Consider the following 24731-nt stretch of genomic DNA (forward strand, 5'->3'; position numbering starts at 1 on the left):
GAAGTACTTTGTAAGGTTCTTAGTTTCAGACAACAGAAACAGGGTGTGGTTGATTAGAGCATAAAAAATTGAATGAAAGGATAATGGATAGTTTTCAATAGCTGGGAAGGTTAAGAACCAAGCTTGGAAAATTAGGAGGAATAAAGGAGAATGGGCAGCAGCCAAAAGTCCTGACACAGAACTCTGCGGACCTGCTGCTGCTATGATTGCTGCTGGATACCACAGTTAGCACTGCTGCCCCTGGAAACTCAGTTTGACTGCTTTTCTCATTGCCATAGCAGAATCTCTGAAGTCTTAATATTTTTCCATGCTAAGTAGTTTTTAAAAATCAAGACAGAGATTGCCTAAAATATGGTAATCAATAGCCTTTAAGCTGGATGGCTAGTCATCCTAGTTAAGGATGAGACCACCCTAATAACTTTCATATGGTTATATATCTTGGAAATGGAATTATTTATTGTTTTAGTCCATTCCTGACATGACTAAGCAAAATATATAATACTCTTTCATTGACATTATTTGCTTTCTCTTGCCTCGCTCACTGATGTGAAGCATCGGACATTTAAAATCAGAATGTTCTCATCCAAATTTGTGAGGTGTATGTGATTAGAGCGACAACTCAGCCAGCTTAAGTGCATACTTACCTAAAGTGCATACTTTAGAGTAGGTGTGGGCAGAGAAGAATTTAACAACTTAAGTTAGATTTCTATTTGGAAAAACTAAATTATAATCAAAAGCCCTTTTGTGGATATTGTTTCACCATTCTTAATTTAAAGTAGATTGAGGTGTGATTGAGCTATTCAACCGACTTTTAAAAATTTTTATCTTGAAATAATACATATTATTCATAGGAAGCTGCAAAGACAGTACAGAGAAATCCCATGCCCTTTACCTAGTTTACCCCAAAGGTTACATAGCGATGTAGTACAGTAGATAAACCAGAAGTTGACATTGGTTCAATTGTATAATTGTGTCATTTTATCATGAATAGATTCAAGGTACATACTATTCCGTCACCACAAAGATTTCCCTCTTGCTACCCCTTTACAGTCACAACCACTTACCTCTCCCTCACCATCTTTAACTCCTGAAAATCACTAATACTCTCCATTACTAGAATTTTGTCTCTTCAAGAATGCTATGTAGGGCTTCCCTGGTGGCGCAGTGGTTGAGAGCCCACCTGCCAATGCAGGGGACGTGGGTTCGTGCCCTGGTCCGGGAGGATCCCGCGTGCCGCGGAGCGGCTGGGCCCGTGAGCCATGGCCTCTGGGCCTGCGCATCCGGAGCCTGTGCTCCGCGGCGGGAGAGGCCACAGCAGTGAGAGGCCCGCGTACCGCAAAAAAAAAAAAAAGAATGCTATGTAAATAGAATCATATAGTATGTGATCTTCTGAGAGTGCCTTTTTTTGTGTGTTCCCACGGGGCATAGTGTCCGTGAACGTTCATTTTATTACTGAGGAGTTCCATGGTATGGTTGTACCATATAGTTTAATGTTCACCTATCATAGGACATTTTGGTTGTTTTTAGTTTGGGGCTACAAATAAAGCTGCTATGGTCCTTTTAGCATTTGATCATAAGTTTTATTTTCTTTTGAACAGTTACATATCATTGAAGTTGGCACACCACCTACAGGGAACCAACCCTTTCCAAAGAAGGCAGTGGATGTTTTCTTTCCTCCAGAAGCACAAAATGACTTTCCTGTTGCAATGCAGGTATTTTAAGCAAAACAAATGAACTTAAAATCTCTCCTCTTAACACAATTCAAAAACTACAACTGATAGTCAATATAATTTAAGTGGTACCTTTACTCAAGAATAGTTTGTTAGTGAAACTTTGTAAAGTAATACTCTTTCTTTAATGTAATATATAAATTGGGTTATCCCAGTTTGTTCAATATGATGTTTTTCTCTTTTATCTTATACAATTTATTAATATTCTTGTGTTTTATGTAAGAGCTTGGGATATCCCATATTTGAATTTGCTGTAAAAATGAGGAAGCCATAAATACTAGCTTTTAATTTTTCATGTAAGCCTCTTGTCAAAGTTCTAGAATTTCACCATCTCTAAAATGGAATTGGACTAAATTTTCTGTTTATAGATTCATCATTTTACTGAACTGTTGATTTTCTTTATACAGATCAGTGAAAAGCATGATGTAGTATTCTTGATTACTAAGTATGGTTATATCCACCTGTATGATCTTGAGACTGGTACCTGCATCTACATGAATAGAATCAGTGGAGAAACAATCTTTGTCACTGCACCTCATGAAGCCACAGCTGGAATAATTGGAGTAAACAGAAAGGGACAAGTAAGGAAACCTTGAAAATTAAATTAAGTGATAAAATAAAATAGCACTTATTAGTGTTAGCTTTTTTCAAAAAGTAAATGCTAACTTTGGATGTCAGAAAATAATATATACCTAAAAATGCAGAAGCATATGATAACAGTCTCTCTTTAACACTGTCTCAGAGAGAGAAACTATTTGGCATACAGTATAGCCACCTAGAATTGTGTGTGTGTCTCTATTATCAAGAGAAGTAACTCTTCATGCAAAGAAACTAGTAGGGTCACATTTGACAGACTGTGTACTTTTTTTTTTTGGCTGCACCTTGTGGCCTGTGGGATCTTAGTTACCTGTCCAGGGATTGAAGCCGGACCCCAGCAGTGAAAGCGCCAAGTCCTAACCACTGGACCATCGGGAATTCCGAGATTGTATACTTTTTATAGGGGTTTTCTTCCTATGATCTCTCTAAGACAAATTATCAACTACAAGGAAAAGAATTCTTCTTACATCTTTTTCCCTACCTCTTTAATTATTACTAAATGTTTAATGTTGGAAGGTGATATGTTACAGTAGCTATGATATGTTCAGTGAGGGTACTTGAAAAGTTATCCAATTAGGGAGTATATTAGCTGTTCTGAATTTGTCACATTTGACATACCTCCTCATACCACCTAACACAAGTGATCCTTTTTCTGTGTTTTAGTGTTTTAATGTAATTTAAAATATACCAGGAAGTATCTTTTTCCCTAAAAAAAAAAAATGGTTAAATTTTCAAAAACAGTACTGTTACTGGCCTTGCCTTTTACTAGTTTTCCTCCAAATTAGTATTTTCCCTAGATGGTAAGCAAAAGAAGTAGATAGGTTTTTTCTCCTTTATTCTGTTAATTTCCAGAAAATGGTATGTATATGAAGAGAGAAATACTCTAGAGAAAGAGAGTCTTTCCCTACTTACGCATCCTCTCCCTCAATTCCACAGCTGGTTAGGTGCTTCTGCTCTATGTCCCCAGATCTTAGGTAGCCCTCTTCATGGCACTTACCACAATGAATTACAGTTGTCTCAGTCACTATTCTCCCTTAGGAAAGGGGCTTTTCTTTGTTTAATTGTATTTCTACACCAGTCAGTGTCTGGCACAAAAGCTACTTTAAAAATTTAGTAGCGTTCATCTATTCAGTTGCATGTGTCTCTCTTGGAAAAATCAAGAATGAATGGGTCTTTTGGTGAACTAGGTTAGTGATAATTTAATAATGATAAATTTGTTAAGCCAGAGACTACTGTTTTTTGGGGTTTTTTTTGAGACTATTATTTGAACTAAAGTATCTTGCATAATTTTACCATATATATTTAATATTCATAACTTTAATTCTGGGAACTTATTGTTTTCCTCCCCTTCCCCCCACAAATTTTCTGTGCCAGCTGCTTTGAATAAGAAGGTGAATGTTTACAGTAACCTTTAGGCTTCAGGGCTTTATTCTTTTTATCAGAGCCAACCAACTATAGCTGGACCTATGCCCTGAAGGAATGAGTGTGTGGTTTCTGTTGGTTGAAAAATCAAAAGTGATCAAGATGACATTGTTGCCAATATCTAGCTTACATTCTGAACTTGGTAGAACCGAGTACTTTAGAAGGTACAGGAACCTTCTTAGAAGTACAGGAACCTTCTTTGTCCCCTGTAGATCTTAAGTACTGGTTTCTAGAAATCTGCTAGTACAGTCTAAAAGTAGGATAAAGATGAAACTGGTTTGGTGTTTGGGGAAGACTACAGAAAGTATAGTTAGAAGCGGGTTTGTTCATCTCCCTTATTTTTCCTAGGAGGTAAGTATTAAATTAAAGATGGGTGGAATGCAAATGACTATAAAGAAAGTAATTCTTCCTTTTTTTAAAAGGTGTGTCTTAATACGGAGTAGAGTGACACATTGCAGATATAAGATGGCCTAAGCTTTTGGCGATGGGGGTCAGATCTGTAGAAATGAAAGAATTTCGGAGGTTAAAATTTTTTCACTTTCCTCAAAAGGAATAATAGAACGGGCAAATCGATATTACCTATCTGTTTGGTTATCGAGTTCTCATTTATTTAACAAATATTAAGCATTTACTTTGTGCTAAACACTGCCTGGTGCTAATAATACAATTAAACAAAGATAAGTCCCTTTCCTTATGTGGAATAGTGACTGAGAAACACTTAGATGAGAAGTAATAGTATGAGAACTGCTGTTGGGGGTAATATAAGTAGTTTACTGGGATGTATACCCGCTCTGGTGTTGGGGAGAGGAATGGATGCATAGTGAAGGGCTCCCTTTCTCTTTGGCAATTGACAGGAATTCAGCTTTTAAGCAGTGTTCTGTGACTTATTAGGAGGATTGAGGGTAGATAATTGTTCTTCAAAAAGAAGCAATTAGAAGTTCCTCTTCACTGGTGCCACATTTATTAAGTACCTACTGTATACCTTGCGGTATATAAGGTGCCTGAGGATTCAGTGGTCCTCCCCTCATTGAGTATATAATCTAGACTCTGGGAATGTAAATGTAATTAACATTACTGAAAAATACTAGAGTTAGAAGGAATGTACCTTAAACTTCTTCCAGGTGAACTCATACCATGTTAAGAATGAATGAATGGTAGCAAAGCAGTTAGAGTTTGGACAGTATGAAGTCGGGAGTTATTTATATTATAAGATGGCCATATTTTAGGAACCCGCAAATAGCTTAGTACCCTTTAGTCTTTTCTGCCCTCTTTTTTTTTCTTTTTTCTTTTTTTTTAATGGCAATAAGAAAGCAGCTGTCACAGTTTTATTGCCTTTGTGACTCAGTAGTCATCAGCTCTAAATGGATTTGGTTTCACTGATGCTCACATGAACACATTGCAGCTATTCATTAGATCTTAAATTGCAGGTTCTCTCAGTATGTGTGGAAGAAGAAAACATAATTCCTTATATCACCAATGTCCTACAAAATCCTGATTTGGCCCTGAGAATGGCTGTACGTAACAACTTGGCTGGTGCTGAAGAACTCTTTGCCCGGAAGTTTAATGCTCTTTTTGCCCAGGGAAATTACTCAGAGGCAGCAAAGGTGGCTGCTAATGCACCAAAGGTAAATAGTTATGAAAGTGAAGTTGCCATGATTGGATTAATTTTAATATGCTCTATTTCTAATACTGTTAGTTAGAACTAGAACCAGCTTTCCACAGAGAAACTAATCTTTTTTAGGATGTGTTTTCCAGTAGAATGAGTTACTTGTCAGTACCTCTAGATTTAATTACTTTTCTGTGCTCTAGATTTGGGTAGCTTTTTAAAACTCAGGATGTCAGAATGATATATAGATCTAACAAGCTGTGATTTACATAGATGTAATACTGTTTAGTTACTCAGTTGTTATACTGTTTGATCTTATCTGTGATAGCTACTGATTTTATTTCTAAGAGTTGAAAATTAAACAAATCCTGTTCAATTTATGGTAGGAAGAGCTGTCTCAAGTTGAGCTGAATTTATCCTCATCACCTTTGTATTATGTTGGACTGAATTAACACCTTACTCCCTGACCAGTGTAATGAAATTTCCACTTAACCTAATGTGAACCTGGAATAATAGCTAGTTGTAACTATTATTGTCTTACACATTGACATTATTATAATTAGGTTGGTATGTTCCTGATTCAGGATAATCTCATAACATTGAACCAGAAGTGTGACTGAATCTTTACTATTCAGTATATTGAAGATTTGAGGTTTGGTTTTAGTAGATGGAATCATGCCTTTAAAATTGACTTAAGAGACCCATGGAGTTATTAGTGTGATGTTGGGTCATCTTTAAAAGGAGTCTGTAACATTTCTGTTTCTTAAAGGGAATCCTTCGTACCCCAGACACCATCCGTCGGTTCCAGAGTGTCCCAGCTCAGCCAGGTCAAACTTCTCCCCTGCTTCAGTACTTTGGAATCCTTTTGGACCAGGGCCAGCTAAACAAATATGAATCCTTAGAACTGTGTAGGCCTGTACTTCAGCAAGGGCGGAAACAGCTTTTGGAGAAATGGTTAAAAGAAGATAAGGTATATTAACTTCTGTTAACATATTTTTGCTTTGATTAAATACTATGTTAGCAAGTTAAAAACATAGGCTGTGCCAGAACATCTCCATCCATTATTTATTGCTTGTAGGAATAGAACAAGAATAAACATTGCATGAGATGCATAAACTTATTTCCTTTTGAAAATGTATTTATTTTGTGGCATGTTGAGGGTAGGATATCTTTTAAAATGGAATCCAGGATTACTTGCTTGGTGGTTAAAACTACTAATCTGGAAGCAAATTGCTATCCTTTTGCTTTAGGAAAAGCTTAGTGTGAGACGCTTTGCGCATTCATATTTGTCAACATATGTAACACTCACGTGGACCTAAGAATGTATTCCTTTCTCCCACATCCCACACTTGATATGCCCAGTAGTTTCAACCATACAACATCATATCTTTTCTTGTAGAACTTCCCAGGTATCAACACTGTGATATTTGCTGCTAGTAACCATGTTTGGGTGTGCAAGGGAAACATGTTATATAAAACGTTGGCTCGGAAATACGTTAACAAGACAGCAGGGCTGTCTAATTAGCGGTGATATAGATTCCCAAAGAGATTTCACAGAATGTTAATTGGCATTACATGAAAAAATATTTAACTTAGTTTCTTGAAATTATTTAACTATAAATCTTTAAAAACTGTTGTTAACCAGCTTTCTTTACTGTCAGATTTCTCTATGCCTTTTAAATTCACTCAGTACTTACTAGTTTCTTTTTACATAGAGTATCTAATGGTATTATGTTTTCTGGAGCACATTATGGAAAATGTGGCTTATTTGTAAGCCAACTAACAAGTTTAAACAATCCTTTAGTGGTATTATTCCTTTCATACCACCATAGAAAGCCTTTCTCCACAAAGTGGCAATATTGAATTGCCATGTCTTATGCCAGTGTCAAGAACTGAGGTGGTACTGTTTATAGCACTCTGAGTAGTGAATAACTTTTAATGTTAGACCTTTTGGCTTTAGTGTTATGTTGGTTATATTTTTACATTACTAATTGTAAGTCCTTGTTTCTTGACCCAGCTTCTGGCAGTCTTACAGGATATTGGAGGATAGTACTTTGGAGTTGGGATGCTTGGACAGGAGTCTGCTGAAGAATAGTTACTAGCCACATAGCGAGTATTTGAGGTCCATCCTAATTGCTTAAGATAAGGGAGGATGGGAACAACCAAGGTAACTGAGTTGACCAATATAAGTGTGAAAGCTTTTTGGGTGTCATTACCTTTTTTGGCGAATGGTCACATAGGATTCATTTGTGGTAAAAAGGACACTGGTCAACTCTTCATTAGTTAGCGTGTTTGGTTGAGAGGTGTAGACTCTGAGAGAACTTCTCATTGAATGTCGGTGATAATCATAGAAAATCAACTCTAGTATATAAAGCAGAACTCTTTTAGAGAAGCTGCTTTCCAGATTGGGCAGCTGACTAAGGCAGGTTGAATAGTACAGAGGAGGGTATCTGCATGTATACCACCTAAAAATTCTAAAATTTTTATCTGTTTGACCTCTTGAAATTAATGTCCTGCTTTATAACCTTAAATCCAAAAATCAAGAAGATAATGAAGCTTAGATCCTTCAGACATACAGATTATACCCTAATTTTAGTAATGGTCTTTATGGTAAGCCTCATCTGGCTCCTTGAATATCACATTTTCATTTCATAACATTACATTAGGAGCTGCATTATTCTTGAAAAACTAAGACCATGTGGGTCTGATATCTGAATACTCTCAATTGTTAGAGGAGCAAGATTCTGCTTTTTAAGTATTTATATTCCTAACAAGGTAATTGGTAGTATCTGTATGTGTGAAGTCTTGGTGGGTTTTTATCCTTGATTGAGTAGAATGTGTGGAGAATTCTGAGTTATTGCTGTGAATACAAAATCAAGAGTCTTGGGCTTCCCTGGTGGCGCAGTGGTTAAGAGTCCGCCTGCCAATGCAGGGGACACGAGTTCGAGCCCTGGTCCGGGAAGATCCCATGTGCCGTGGAGCAACTAAGCCCGTGTGCCACAACTACTGAGCCTGCACTCTAGAGCCCACGAGCCACAACTACTGAAGCCCGCGAGCCACAACTACTGAAGCCCGTGCGCCTAGAACCCGTGCTCCGTAATAGGAGAAGCCACCTCAATGAGAAGCCCATGCTCCACAACGAAGAGTAGCCCCCGCTCTTCGCAACTAGAGAAAGCCTGCACATGGCAACGAAGACGCAACACAGCCAAAAAATAAACACATTAATTAATTAATTAATTAAAAAATCAAGAGTCTTTATAACCACAACCCCTGCATATTTATAATACATTCTGGGACAACTGAGAAACTAAGTGCCTGTCATGTTAGTTTTTATTTATAGTGGAAGTAGTGTCAATTGCTGATTTATACAGCAGCTCATGGCTTACTAAACAGTCTCTTTTTCCTTTGGACAGCTGGAATGCTCTGAAGAACTGGGAGACCTTGTGAAATCTGTGGACCCTACATTGGCACTTAGTGTGTACCTAAGGGCTAATGTGCCAAATAAAGTCATTCAGTGCTTTGCAGAAACAGGTCAAGTCCAGAAGATTGTTTTATATGCTAAAAAAGTGAGTTCAATGAAACAGATTCTCCACATAAATTCATTAAAACATTAAGAGAGAAATTAGCTTATAGTAACTCTCAGTGACTTTAATAGTGAATTTCCTTAAATATTTATAATTACTTGGAAAAGTATAAAAATGCTGTTATGGCTCGCATATAGAATTACACTTCAAAAATGGAGACAGTTACTCTTGCATGGCTTATAGAATTTAAGCTGCTAGGGCATGTTTAACCTGTTAGAACAGATTTTTTTGGTGGTCAATGAGACTGAATAAGCCAGTTATAAAAATGTATAGCTATTTGTTCAAATATGTTATCACCAAGGTGTCTATTTGTCTTGTATAAACCAAGATCAAATTGAGCATCTAAGTTAAAACTGAATTTGTATTTTCACCATTAGCTCTGTCTGTAGTAGCAAGATTCTATTGCAGAAAAAGCCTTTAAATGATATAAAAATGGAACTTTGTAGCAGGGCTTAAGTTTTTGTCTCTTTGTAGGTTGGATATACTCCAGACTGGATCTTTCTGCTGAGAAATGTTATGCGAATCAGTCCAGATCAGGGGCAGCAGTTTGCTCAAATGTTAGTTCAGGATGAAGAACCTCTTGCTGATATCACACAGGTAAAGGAGTTAAAATGTATTTTGTAGAAGTATAGAGAATGGGGGAGATCTGAGTTTAAACAACTTTGGAGAAGAATGGGTTAACTTTTTTATTTGTAGAAATTAGAGCTGTGTTGATCTACATGGATAAACCTTAAGTACGTTACCAAAAAAGCAAGTTGCAGAAGAGTGGACAGTCAGATACCATCTATATACAGTTCTAAAACATGCAGAACAAATACCATCTCATTTAGAGTGGTATATGTGTTAAAAATATGAAAAATATATGGGAATAATAAAACACAAAGGATAGCCGCTGCCACTAGGTGAAGGGAGAGGGAAGAGATGCATATATGAAGTGGGAGTCACAGACTCTTTCATTTTTATGCTTTTGTATATTTTAAATAGTTCATCAGGGAATTCCCTGGCGGTCCAGTGGTTAGGAGTCCGTGCTTCCACCACACGGGGTACGGGTTCGATCCCTGGTCGGGGAACTAAGGTCCTGCATGCCGTGTGGCGTGGCATGCATGCATGCATGCATGCATCAATCAATCAGTCATCAAAATTTTAAATCTATCAATTTATATTCTATTATATAGTATCTTGAAATATTTTGTGGTTGTTTTTACTAGAATTAAAAGTAACTCCAGAAGACAAAAACTTACTCTTAAATTATGACGTTACGCTGTCCAAATAATATTCTTTAAATCTGGGATTTGATCTGGCAGTGTTTTATATGTGAAGAAAGAGATAATGTTTCATTTCCTTTCATTTACATATATTGTCAACAGTATCATAAAGCAGTTTTTAAGTATCTTAACACAATTTCCTTTAAATCTTTTTTTTGCAGATTGTCGATGTGTTTATGGAATACAATCTAATTCAGCAGTGTACTGCATTCTTGCTTGATGCACTGAAGAATAATCGCCCATCTGAAGGTCCTTTACAGACAAGGTTGCTTGAGATGAACCTTATGCATGCACCTCAAGTACGTGTTTTCATGCTTTCTAGGCATGTTTCCAACACTGCTTTTGTAGTTATTCAGAGCTTCTTAGATTATTTGAAGATACTGACATGCCTGTTCCTCATTTTAGAAAATTTAGCTAACATTCTTTTGTACTTTCTCTCCTTTACCAATTAATTCACTGTTGAATCTTAATGTGTAATCTGCATATAGAGTTACTGATATAAATGGAGTAGTAAAATAAACTCATCCTTTTTATGGTTTTATAGGTCGCAGATGCTATTCTAGGGAATCAGATGTTCACACATTATGACCGGGCTCATATCGCTCAGCTGTGTGAGAAGGCGGGCCTCCTGCAGCGTGCTTTAGAACACTTCACTGACTTATATGATATAAAGCGTGCGGTTGTTCATACCCATCTTCTTAACCCTGAGGTATTTTAGGCTCTTACCTAACTATTAGTTATGATTAATTGGTATACCGAAAATGTGTTTGTGTTACTGAATGATAATAATTTCATACCACCATTAGGTTTAACATTGTTTCATTTATTTATTTACTTACTTATTTTGTCCTCTAGTGGTTAGTGAATTACTTTGGGTCCTTATCAGTAGAAGACTCCCTGGAATGCCTCAGAGCCATGCTATCTGCCAATATTCGTCAGAATCTACAGATCTGTGTGCAAGTGGCTTCTAAGTATCACGAACAACTGTCCACTCAGTCTCTGATTGAACTTTTTGAATCTTTCAAGAGTTTTGAAGGTAATTAGGAGTTTGAGTTGTTTTAAATTATTTAAGGTAGCCAAGAGGGTTATTGTTAAACGGACAGTGTCATAGGCTGTTGGAAATTCTTTCTACAAGCTTACTTTGATGGCATATTTTAAGTCGTCTTATTCAGTAACTATTGTCAGGCATGTTCTATACCAGGTTCCAGGGACATGCGGTGAAGAAGACTGTCTGCATGGATATTTTATAGGTGAATTAAAGGCAAAATTTTAAGATACAAATATATGTAGTAGTTTTGTCATAATTGTATAAGATGAAAATACTAATGATCAGGTATGTAATGATTGTGTTTATATTGTCTGACTCTTATAATGGCAAATGATTCTAGCCAAGGAAATTTTGTGACTTGTCCCTGTAGCAGGTTTTCTCAACCTCAACGATACAGACATATTGGGCTGGATAATTTGTTGTGTTGGCGGGTACATTTTTGTATGCATGCAGGATATTTAGCAGCATTGCTGGCTTCAGTCCACTGGATGCCAGGAGCATCAGCTCCACCAGTTGTGACCACTAAAATGTCTCCAGACCTTGCTCAATGTCTCCTGGGAAGAAAACCATCTTGCCCTCAGTTGAGAACCACTGTTGTGCTGAGTATTTTTTTTCTTTTTTTATTGCGGTATGCGGGCCTCTCCCGTTGCGGAGCACAGGCTCCGGACGTGCAGGCTCAGCGGCCATGGCTTGCGGGCCCAGCCGCTCTGCGGCTTGTGGGATCTTCTTGGACCGGGGCACGAACCTGTGTCCCCTGCGTCGGCAGGTGGACTCTCAACCACTGTGCCACCAGGGAAGCCCTATGCTGAGTATTAATGTAATCACTGTTGGTGGCTTTTAGGTTCATTAGCTAAATATCTGGTCTCTACTTACCTTTTCTTCTCTCTTCTTGTAGTACTGCTCTAGACAGAAGGAATAAGCGATTCCTACTAGTTTTCTTAAATTTTTCAGTTGCTGTGTTAACTGTGCACTACATTTATACTGTTCATTCAGTACAGTAGCCACTAGCCACATGTAGCTATGTAAATTTAAAGTAATTAAAATTGAATACAATTAAAAATTTAGTTCTTCAGTCACACTAGCTACATTTCAGGTGCTCAATAGCCACGTGTGGTTAGTGGCTACTGTATTAGATAGTGTAGATATAGAATATTTGCATCATTGCAGAAAATTCTGTTGAACGGCACTGCATTAAATTCTTTTTAAGCTACTTTTGTGTGTTTCCTATTAACTGCGTATAGAGAAACACCTGCTATAGTGGACTTCATTTAAAATTTCTCATATGGAATATGGTATGATAATTAGCTTTGATATTAAGTAGCTGTCTCCTATTTCTCAACTACTAGAAGACATTGAATTTTCTGTTCTGTAGGGATTAAAGTACAAATCCATTTATTGAACTGATTAGTGGACTATTTAATATTCTTATTGAGCTTTTTGAGCAACCAGTTTTTATTTGGGACTATTCAGTATAACTGTGGGGGGTTTTGCTTGTTTTTTAAATTGAGGTATAATTGACATAATGTTTTTTAATTGCTTAAGTATTTTTCAGGTCTGTCATTCTCAAAGGTACACCTGTGCTTAATTTCAATTATTTGTTTCTTTAAGGTCTTTTTTATTTTCTGGGATCCATTGTTAACTTTAGTCAGGACCCAGATGTGCACTTTAAATATATTCAGGCAGCTTGCAAGACAGGGCAGATCAAAGAAGTAGAAAGAATCTGCAGAGAAAGCAACTGCTATGATCCTGAGCGAGTCAAGAATTTTCTCAAGGTAAGAGTAATGCATTTTCTGGTTGGGTTGAAGATCGGCAGTTCTGCAAAGGTTTGCTCACAGTTTTAAAATATTTTTTTCCCCTAAAAGTGAAATTCTTAGCATTCTCAAATTGTATGCTGAATTATTTCTTCCAAATTTAATATTCTGTGGTTTCCTTTGAAATAAGGAAGGAAATTGGTAAGTAATACTTAAGAATGACCATCTGTTTAAATGAAGAGGAAAATAACACTATCTCTAAGGAATTTCCTTTCTTTTACTTTAATTTTAGAAGAAAATTTTTGAAAAGTGATTGTAGATGCTCAGTGTTTAGAATATATATCATTTAGGCTCTTTTTGAATATTAATTGAATATTAAGATCAGCTTGCCCTCAGTGTTATTTTAAGGGGCCTGTATTATATGCAAAGGGTTCTGTTGTGTAAAGGACATAGGTTAATCTCTGTCGTTGATTAGCCTAACTCTAGAAACTAAATATTAATCATGTGTAATTCATAAATTGAAGGTACAATTGAACAAAAAACCCCTCAGCTTTGTGACACGAATTTGGTTATGGAGAAGTAAGAACTGCCTGTGTTGGAATGAAGAGTAATTGTTTAAAGATTCTTAGACCTTTACAGCATACCTGAGGGCAGTTAATTTTTGTTTAATGATTAACTTAACTTTACCTTTATTCTCATACCTACTAATTACTTTGTGAGGAAGGTAAGACTTTAAAATTGGTAGTCGTTTATAAAAATTAGGAAAACTACAGAACATTCAGATCCCCCCAAAATACATATTTACGTACTTTACATTTATATTAAAAATATATTAAATGATTCCAGAGATTGTATATAAAGTTCTTAAGTATTTTTTTCTTCTGGAAGAATTTTAGATTGAAACTAAAACCAAAATGTTCATTGTGCAATTTAGTAGGAAAGAACAGGCTTTTCTTACTCCTACACTGATCATTTTTAGATAATCTGTAGTTGTTTTAGCTGATTCTTCTTCTGAAGAACTTAATACCTAGATTAAATAGCTAAACCCTTAGGTGTTTTAGTGTAATGATGTAGTTAAAGTGCTGAAGTTGCCCTATGTTTTAGATTAAAAGATAAACATTCCCCAGAAGTATAGCTTTATAATGTCTTGGCCATCATGAATATTCTGAGGAGCCTGGCTAGTATATGTTTGAACCCATGACTTCCTGGTGTCAGAAAAAAAACGTCCAAATGAGAAAGATTTGATACTCTATGCTTGACTAGTGTACCCATAACACCAGTCCAGTTCCTCCTTTGAGTAACAGTACTGTTTCCTTTTTTTAAAAATACTACCAGATCCACACTGATTTGTTTTCATTAAGCTCTCAGCTTTTATGCTTCAATTGTAATTTCTTGAGCATTGGGTTGTAATATTTGAGTTGTCATATATATGTAAAGCAGGACTAAGTTAACTATTTTCACCTAATTATGATGACCTTGAGCTTCATAAAAAACCCTCAGGAAACTAGGATGTGGCCGTCTTACACTGCTTATCCCATGAGATCTAATTAGGTGAGGAATCCCCCTCCATACTTGTGAATTGGATACAAGTCTAATAGAGGAGAGTGGATGTGAATTATGGGCTTTTGAAAGTCAGACATGGTTCAAATTCCTTTTCTTTCTATAAAGCTGTTAACCTCAGGCCAGTTAACTAAGGTGCCTCAGCCTTGGTTTCTTCAACCACAAGCTGTGTTTATCAAGTACCTTGTATGCCATAGGTGTTCAAGTGATAACGGTGGTTAATAAGCTGTGTTGGTGGGCCTTGGAAATAAGGTATTGTCAGCCTTTCTAGCAGGCAAGTTTTGTTTCTTTTTGGTTTTAAGTTATTCCTGACTCCTTGAAGGAATTTTAATACCAGCCTGAGTTAGAGGAAAAAACCTAGTCTCTTATCATTAAATAATCTGAGATGGGAGCTCAGTGCTAATATGCTACTATTGGATATTCAGCCTTTCACCCCAGTAATGAGAATGAACATACTAAACCGTTTACTCACTTTCCTTATTGATCTGTAGTTTGTAGCGGGTTGCTCCATTTCATCATCACTGTTATTAAGCTTCATTTTGGAGTTACTAGCTGTATTATAACTGGTGTTGTATGCAAACTGTGATAATAAGAAAAATATTTCTCTGAATCTAATCTTGAACATTAGACAAGTGCCAATTACATGCTAGCCACCAGGAATACAGAGATTGATAGAATATGAATTCTCCTTTAAAGTAGCCTGTAAGCAGGATGAAATCGTGTCAGTAGCATTATTTGGCTCGTGCCCTAACCTTGTGGAACTGTAGCCTTGCATAGAAAATGTAAAACTGTTCTTTAGACCCATGCCTCTTGCTACCTTTGATCTTATTTTCCAGGTTTTGTTTCAACCTCACTGGCCTGCTTGCTATTCCTGGAACTCCCCAAACCCTCTGCTGCCCCAGGGCCTTTGCTTGTGCCCTTTCCCACTTACCTCTCAGACCTTCATGACCTGCTCCCTTACCTTCTTTCAGATTTCCAGTCAAATGTCACGAGAAAGGATGTCTCAGATTACCCTGTCTAAAATAAAATCTATTCCTGTTCCATCCTCACTTCCCCCTTGTCTTGTTCTCTTTTTCTTTATAACACTTAGCATTGTCTGTTCCCATTAGAATGTAAGTCTCTTTGGGGAATGCTTACTTTGTTCCCTGCTATATCTCCAAACTTTATGTTTAAGAAAACCTGAATATGTTTATATAATTGCAATTTTGATCCTAAAATCTCTAATCATAATACCTAAAGGGTAACCTTTAAATAAAAATTTAAAATATTAATAGCATTATTTTCATATATGAAATCATATGCAAATTTAGGTAATCAAGAAAGTATCCCAGTGTTTGCTTTTTTCAAATTTAAATTTTCTTTGTGAATACAAATAGTTGTCTTTTGCAGCAGAAATCTTAAACCACCCACGCGTGAGACTAGAATACCTAAGTAATCTTAGATTACTTGCCAAGTATGTTTTCTCCCTAAATGGTAAAATGCAGAAGGTAATATTTTATATGTATATTAAACAAGATAAAGAAGATTAGTATGTTGATGTTTGTTTAGTAGGAAAAACTTGGCCTGCTAAAATCTTTTGCATAGGTAGATCAAACATTCTCTTTAGAAATGATTATAGCAGCTCTTAGTACAGAGTTTCCATGGTGCTAAATAATACTTGCTTTAGACTTTCCTTGATGGGAAAAATCTGCAGCTGGACTTCCACTTCAGATTTACAGCCATTTTTTTGTTTGTTTAATTCAGGATTTCTTATGACTCCAGATTTAGTTTAGTGTTCTCTGAACACTTCATAGACTAATTATAATTGTTTATAATTGGGTGACTTATAAGTGCTAGACTTAGGATTTATTCTAACCTTGCAAATAACATTTTTTGTGGCTGTCATTGAGGAAAGTCCTATCCTGCTTAGTTCTTCTTCTTCAGTAGACAATCCATAGAGGAATCATTTACTGAGGCATGTTTCACTGTATATAAATGAATTCCTGATGGAAACTGTTGTTTTTTGTGCTGTACCTAATGTCTGTGGAATGTAACAGGACATGTATCAGGTAAATGCCCAGTACAGGTGTTACCTACCTGTCTATAACATCTATGTCAATCTGTAAGTAGGATTATAGCTTGGTATTTGTAACGGTAAAAGCAGTTGGCAATTTAAAGATGCTTTAAATGCTTTTTATCTTTTAAACCTTTTTTTTTTTTATAGCAACATGTGGTATATTTAAATTCATGGCCATCACTATCATGCTGCTCCTTTTAGGCTTCATTATAACAGTGTTAGAAGACGGCCATATAGATTGGAATGGGGAGGGGTAAAAAACAAGTCATCAGTTTGAAACAAAAGTGAGCCAATATGCCTAATTTTGACAGTGTGACTATACCTCTTAAATCAACTACAAATTCAGTTGTTACTATTAATGAAAGTCCCAGTGTGATGATTTTATATCCTGAGCGCCACTGATGGCTCACAAGTCTTGTTACTTTTTTTGTAAAGGATTGTATGTGGAAAGGACCTGGTATTTTGCTGTGACTCTAGGTATTACTTCATAAAAATTTATGGAAACTGGGTTGGGCACTTTTAAGAAGAGCCAAGTTTATGTGAGCCTCTCCCACAAGTGTAGAACAGATTCTCATATTTTACACTGATAAACTCACAGAAGAAGAAAATTAAGGTTTCTTTTTTTTTTCCAGGAAGCAAAGCTAACAGATCAGTTACCACTTATCATTGTGTGTGATCGATTTGACTTTGTCCATGATTTGGTGCTCTATTTATATAGAAATAATCTTCAAAAGTATATAGAGATATATGTACAGAAGGTAAGTAATACTTAGATAACTTTAAAATATAATCTTATAGATTTTACTGCTCACACTGGAAATCTTCATCCTTTTGAAACTCTGTCTCCAGTAAGAGTGGTCTGCCACAATGGCTTTCAACTTTTTTTTTTTTCCAGCAGAATCCTTTCTTTGATTAAAATTTTACGTGCATTCCAAGTAGGTAGAACAAAACAGAACTGCTGTAGTTGAAAAAATTGAGTGGCCTACACCCTACTTATTTGATAGCCTTTGTGGTATCCGTATGGAGGCCATGGGCTGCAAAGCGTAGTATTAAAACCGTCTTAAATAAAGATATTAGAAACTTCACCTTCTAACTCCAGAAATAGAAAGGCAGTTTTGCTATGATGGAGGCCTTTTGTTTTCACAGTCATTCTGTGACTTTAGCTTCTTTGGACTTATTTGTCCTTTGGAGCAATGCTGAAGTAATTAATTAACCAAGGCAGACTTCCTGCTAAATTTCTTTGTCTAGTTGTAAATTTAGACTCAGTTTATTACTGAATTTTAAAACTGAGCTTGAAGAGGGAAATGAGTTTTATTTTTTAAAACTCCTTTTGGTTTTGCTTATTAGTAACGTAATGACATTCTTCTTCTTTTTTGTTTTTTTAAACCATAGGTGAATCCAAGTCGACTTCCTGTGGTTATTGGAGGATTACTTGATGTTGATTGCTCTGAAGATGTCATTAAAAACTTGATTCTTGTTGTAAGAGGTCAATTCTCTACTGATGAGCTTGTTGCTGAGGTTGAAAAAAGAAACAGGTGTAGTACTGTTTTAATCTTCATAACTAAAGATAAATTATTAGTCTCTTTTAGCTTGGTAATGAATAGAAGTATGACCTGTCAGTTGCCTAAAAGCTACTCAGTAACTCATGGACCTTAATTCCCTGGAGATACCTAATTTAGAAGTGATAAGCTAGCTGTAGCTTGCTCTATTTCTGAAAAAAAAAAAAAACTGTTTTCTGAACTAGTACAGCTGTCATATAGAATATCTGTTAATCTAGTTGATCACCTTCTTTGCATGCTTATACACAGAGTCAAACCATGTAGCTATATGTTTTTAATGTAAACTTTGTAAAAAGCCTCCTTTTGGTTAGGTATGATACCACCATATTTAATAACTAATTCTTCTCTGATAAATTCTTCTCAAGCATGACAAAAGAAAAGAGTTCCCTGTGTAACTCTGGATTAAACTCATATTTAAATTGAACCTTGATATGAATTACGAATTTCCAGTAGAGGAGAACATAGTGTGAGTGCTTCTAATACTTATACCGTGAAGTCTTTTTTTAGCCGGGACATTTTGTGTTCAGAAAGTGCTGACGTAGTAAATGAGGTTAGTGGGTTGGTATAATAGTAGGAGGTTGGTATAATAGTAGGAGGTTACTGTAGCTATGAAAAGATTATCAAGAATGGGGTTTAATTTTAACCTGAGGTGGTACAGGTGTTCTGCTAATGGTATTCAGAGTTTATATCTGAATGTTTCAAACATTCAGAAAATGTTTGAGAAATTTTTAAAGTTTGAGACTAAAGTGATTATAGGTTATAACAATTTTGTTATTTAAACCATGGTAAAAGAGTATTGGTCATCTGGACCACTGAAATATAAGCTATAACTTAGCAAAACCATGGCCCTTGGTGGAGTGATTGTATGACTGCTAGAGGTATTAAAGCTAGAGCTTCTAAAGCTACCAGATTTTGTTCCCAGTATATATTTAGGGTACTATTTCTTTTGGCTTTAGGTAATGTTGTATGTTACTTGTGTGAAAATTAAAAGGAACTTCAGATAATCAGGCCTATTTTTTCATACCACATCTCTATCCTACTCCTAAACAAAACTTATCCAAAGTCCAGCCGTTTTGTCCAGTTTTAAGAACAATCTATGAACCTATAATCTTCTTTTTTCTATATCCTATCTAGATAATGTAGCAGATAGATCTGGGAGAGTATGAAAGACAGTCTTATATATACCTTCTGTGTAATCTTGGGCAAATCATTTAACCATCTCCAAGTCTTAGTTTCGCAATTTGTAGTAGGCATGTTGAGAATTCAAAATAGTGTATGGGAAAGTACATTATAGACCGTAAGGTACTTACATAGTGTGTCAAGAATGTGCTATTTATAATATAATATGTGTATATGTGGGGTGTTTTTGTGTGTTTCTTTTCCTTTTTTTTTTTTTTTTTTACTAGATTGAAACTGCTTCTGCCTTGGCTGGAGGCTAGAATTCATGAGGGCTGTGAAGAGCCTGCTACTCACAACGCTTTAGCCAAAATCTACATAGACAGTAATAACAACCCAGAGCGATTTCTTCGGGAAAATCCTTATTATGACAGTCGTGTTGTTGGAAAGTATTGTGAGAAGAGAGATCCACATCTAGCCTGTGTTGCTTATGAACGTGGCCAGTGTGATCTGGAACTTATTAATGTGAGTACTGCTAGCTGAACGTGTACAGAGAAGACTGCATTTTTTTTTTTTTTCCAAAGTAAATTTATTTATTTATTTTTGGCTGTGTTGGGTCTTTGTTGCTGTGCGTGGGGTTTCTCTAATTGTGGCGAGCGGTGCTGCTCTTCGTTGCAGTGCGCGGGCTTCTCATTGTGGTGGCTTCTCTTGTTGCGGAGCACGGCCTCTAGGCGCACAGGCTTCAGTAGTTGTGGCACACGGGCTCAGTAGTTGTGGCTCGTGGGCTCTAGAGCACAGGCTCAGTAGTTGTGGCGCACAGGCTTAGTTGCTCCGCAGCATGTGGGATCTTCCCCGATCGAGCCCACGTCTCCTGCATTGGCAGGTGGACTCTTAACCACTGTGCCATCGGGGAAGTCCCAAGACTGCATTTTTTAAAAACCTGATATATAATGTTGGATTAGTGAATTTTGAGAGTTTCAGAGTGGTTTTAGGTAATATGGAGCATCTTTGGAAGATACATGCTCTTTTAAAAAACTTTGCTGATAATTATGAACTTAAACTGGCCAAAGTAGTTGATTAAGCTTATATTCACCCATTAACATTTAACCCCACTAGTTTTATCACTTATGTTCTCATACACTCATATGTACACACACACATATATGTATATGTTTATATATGTGTGTATGTATGTATAGACACATCTAAATTTTTAACCATATGAGAATAAATTGCATACCTCATGGCCTTATACCTCTTCATTGTGTATTTATTAAGAATAAGGATATTCTCTTTCATAACCACATTGTAGATGGCAACCTCAGTCAGTCTGACACAAGTAGAATACTTTTTACAGTCTGTTTTATTCCAGTTTTGTCAATTGACCCAGTAATGTCCTTTAAAAGAAATTTTTTCCCTCCAGTCTAGGATTACATATTGCATGTACTTGTCATATCTATCTTGTCTCTTTTAATCCAAAACAATTCTTCACACTTTCTTTGTCTTTTATTGACAGACATAACTGTAAAAATAGTCTTTTTCTCTATGTGTAACTTTTTATTGAGGTAAAATTCACATTACATTAACCATTTGAAAGGGAACAATTCAGTGGCAATTAGTACATTTACAGTGTTTGTAATCACTACACCTCTCTCTAGTTCCAAGTTTTCATCGCCACAGGAGGAAATCCAGTACTCATTAAGCAGTTGCTCCACATTCCTGCCTCCTTCCAGCCCCTGACAACCTCCAAACTGCCTTCCGTCTCTGTGGATTCACCTATTCTGTATATTTCTTATAAATGAAAAGTCTTCTTTAAAAAAATAGAATGTTCTTCGCTTTGAGTTTCTCTTATTGTTCCTCCTGATTAGATTTAGATTGTACGTTTCCATCCAAAATTTATTACTTAAGTGATGTTTTGTTTTTCTCATGCTATAACATGCAGAAGCACCTAATGTCCTTTTGTCCTTCATTTTGGGGGTCACTTTTTGTCAAGTTGTCAATTTCTCCTATTGTATAAATAGATTTCCCCTTGCAGATGTTAAGTAGTTTGTGAAGAGACATTTAAGACAATGCGAGAATCCTACTGTGTGTGTGTGTATGTATGGCTCCCCTGCCCCCCAGTTTTGAATCTATTGATTCTTATTCAACCAGTCTTAATGTGTTGGTTGCAAAATAACGATTTTCCAACTTTATCCCTTTCTCCACATTTATCAGTCAGCATGCATATATTCATGCACTCATGAGTTCTGTGGGTTATAAATCCATTGTTTTGATTTTCAAATTACTCCAGTTTTGACTGATAAAAATCCCATCAACCTGCCTCTCATGGCTTTGTGTCGTGGTCTCATGGCTCTTGGAGCACTTTTTTGTTTCCTGGCCCAACAAGTTATACCATGCTCATTTTATACCCTCCCCAGCCCTGGATCATTCATTTTTCTGGGGAACTTTGATCCCTTTTAGTGGGGAGTACCATTAGAAACCCAGATCTAGGCTCTAGGTATATTTCCTTCTAGGGTCTTTTAGTGGTCAGAGCTAGGATATAATGCATCTATGTACATACACATTAATATATGAATATATGTATGCATATACACATGGGAAAATAAACACACAAGAATAGTTAGTAAAACACTGAAAAGAAACCTATGAAGGTGCACTAGCCCTACCAGTTATTAAAGCACATTACAGAGCCTCTATAATTAAAACTTGGCATCCTGGTGCATGAATAGATAGTCCAGTAGAGTAGAATATGAAGTCCAAATATAGATCCCACATCAGGGTGCTTTTTAAAAGCCTCCAAAAATTAATAAGTATGTTTTTTCTGTTGATTGAATATTAATAAGAAAAATATGGTTGTGACCTATTAAAGATACATGTAAAAGTAATGGATTTTTTTTTTTGCTATAAAAAAATAAACTAGGTATAATGATAGGAAATAACCTTTTAAAAGTAAAGTCAGTCTATAAAAAGGTTTTATCTCTTACCATGAAATTAATCTTTAATATCATTTAGGTTTGCAATGAGAATTCCCTCTTCAAAAGTCTTTCCCGCTATCTGGTACGGCGAAAGGATCCAGAACTGTGGGGTAGTGTGCTGCTGGAAAGCAATCCTTACAGGAGACCTCTCATTGATCAGGTAAAATTGGCAAATGTGTTTAAGGCTCATCTTTTTAACTATGAATAACACCTTTTGCCTCATCATATACCAAATATACTCAAATGGATCATATTTAACTATGAGAGATGGCAGTAAAAAGTAGTAGAAAATAAAAATTGTACTAAAATATATATATATCATAAATGTTAACAAAAGTGAAATATATCTTCTCGAAGAAAATACATCCCAAAAGAGAGAATTTAATTATATAAGACTTCCTCAATTTATCATAGTTAAAAGGATAACAGTAAATTAAACATTTAATAAAATGAGTAAGAATTGCTATTTATTAATACCTAAGAAGTGACTCAGTTGATTAGAAATGTTGAAGACAGTGGTAAATCAGCAAAGGATAAGAATTGGTGAGAAAATACAAATGACCTAGTGGGTAAATGTTAAATAAATCTCAATAGAGTAAGCATAGACCTGCAAAGGAGATGCGGGTTTATATCTATATAAAAATTGAAAACATTTTTTAAAACCTTAAAAATTGAAGGTTGTTAATAATGGTTTTTAAATTGTTGGTAGGAGTATAAATATAGAAGGGAATAAATTAAAGAATATTAATTTTTCATTCTTAGGAAGCATTTCTAAGGAAAATTCCCAAGTTAATACAAAGCTTCCTAGAAAAAATGTTCATTGGTGCATCTGGGAACTATGCAAATAGCCAGAAATAGAGGAATTATTGAGTATATAATGCCACATCTGTATGGTTGAATTGTATGTAATCATTAAAGTGATAATGAGGAGTGGTTATTATGGATAATATTTTAATCAGGGAAAAGATAGAAATTATGTAATTAGGGTGATTTTTTTTTCAAGAGAACGAAAGTATACATGTTACAGGTATATGTGGATTTATGTATAAAGACCTTTGGGTGGTAAATTTAAAGGTATTTTATCTCGTTCCTTCTTCTCTGCCTGTTTCATTTTCTACTGAGGCCAGCTTATTCTTATTAGATAATATCATCAAAACCACCTTGACTCTCAGTACTTATTCCCTGTATATCCTCTGCAGGTTGTACAGACAGCCTTGTCTGAGACTCAGGACCCTGAAGAAGTGTCAGTAACTGTCAAGGCTTTTATGACTGCAGACCTTCCTAATGAACTCATTGAACTGCTGGAGAAAATTGTCCTTGATAACTCTGTATTCAGTGAACACAGGTATCCTGTGAAGAGGGGTCTATTGGCTCTTTATAGTTAGTCTTTAATTATAGCCTGTCAGTTTGGAGAAGGAACAGAGACAAAGATTAGAGAATGTTGTCTAAATTCTCACTTTTCTAATACCCTCTTGTCACCCTACCTCCTGAGGCGAAATACTCTTTAGCTGCAGTGTTTTTTCTTTATGACTAATGAGCTTTTCAAACACTGCATTCAAATCTTTCTTTCTTAAAGGAATCTGCAAAACCTCCTCATCCTCACTGCAATCAAGGCTGACCGTACCCGTGTTATGGAATATATTAACCGCCTGGATAATTATGATGCCCCAGATATTGCCAATATCGCCATCAGCAATGAGCTGTTTGAAGAAGCATTTGCCATTTTTCGGAAATTTGACGTCAATACTTCAGCAGTGCAGGTAAATCTACAGATTACCTGAGTTGATTTACTAAATGTAGTACCTTGTCTTGATTCAATGTATGTATTGTCCTGTGAGAATGGGCATAATTTATTGCTGTGGCAATAGAAGAGCAATAAAATCCTAACCGTTTAAATGTAATTGCTGTGTGGTAAGATTCATTGTACTGTAACTCTGATTAAAAATTGGTTGCCTAGGTCTTGATCGAACATATTGGAAACTTAGATCGGGCATATGAATTTGCTGAACGCTGCAATGAACCTGCAGTCTGGAGTCAGCTCGCAAAAGCCCAGCTACAGAAAGGAATGGTGAAAGAAGCCATTGATTCTTACATCAAAGCAGATGATCCTTCATCCTACATGGAAGTTGTTCAGGCTGCCAATACTAGTGGTATGACTTCTCACTTTTATGTGTTTGCCACCTCAGAAAATGTACCTAAGCTAAGCATTAAGTTATATGTCTCTTCTGTATTAAGTAGGAGTTAGAGACTGCCTGGCTGTTTGCCCTCCGTCTTAGTTCAGATAAAGAGAGTCTGTTTTGTGAATTTAAAAGTTCCATGGGGAAGTTTAATTTTCTGTTTTGAAGTCTCAAAATTCTCACCTATCTCTAATCCAATAACTTTAAGGAAAAAGGGGATTCAGCTATTCATTTGGTCAGTAATAATACAGAGGCGTAATAGAAGTTTCACTATTTTGATGCCTT

General features: G+C 36.0%; 1 protein-coding gene across 2 annotated transcripts in view; it reads left to right on the forward strand.

Annotated features, from left to right (window-relative positions):
• CLTC (clathrin heavy chain) overlaps positions 1-24731 on the forward strand; it is a 66379-nt gene that overhangs the window by 24488 nt on the left and 17160 nt on the right. For both annotated transcript variants that reach the window (XM_022552574.3, XM_022552573.3), the window contains exons 5-21: positions 1599-1712; positions 2138-2311; positions 5177-5374; positions 6125-6325; positions 8769-8921; positions 9414-9536; positions 10366-10503; positions 10749-10913; positions 11060-11240; positions 12861-13024; positions 17252-17377; positions 18012-18154; positions 19585-19819; positions 22307-22429; positions 23469-23614; positions 23846-24029; positions 24227-24419. In XM_022552574.3, the coding sequence (XP_022408282.1) occupies positions 1599-1712; positions 2138-2311; positions 5177-5374; positions 6125-6325; positions 8769-8921; positions 9414-9536; positions 10366-10503; positions 10749-10913; positions 11060-11240; positions 12861-13024; positions 17252-17377; positions 18012-18154; positions 19585-19819; positions 22307-22429; positions 23469-23614; positions 23846-24029; positions 24227-24419 (2761 nt within the window). The remainder of the gene's footprint in view (positions 1-1598; positions 1713-2137; positions 2312-5176; positions 5375-6124; positions 6326-8768; positions 8922-9413; positions 9537-10365; positions 10504-10748; positions 10914-11059; positions 11241-12860; positions 13025-17251; positions 17378-18011; positions 18155-19584; positions 19820-22306; positions 22430-23468; positions 23615-23845; positions 24030-24226; positions 24420-24731) is intronic.

This window comes from Delphinapterus leucas, chromosome 19 (assembly GCF_059928025.1).
Source record: "Delphinapterus leucas isolate spDelLeu-1000000601 "Yukka" chromosome 19, BTC_Dleu_Yukka2, whole genome shotgun sequence".
NCBI classification, from domain to species: domain Eukaryota; kingdom Metazoa; phylum Chordata; class Mammalia; order Artiodactyla; family Monodontidae; genus Delphinapterus; species Delphinapterus leucas.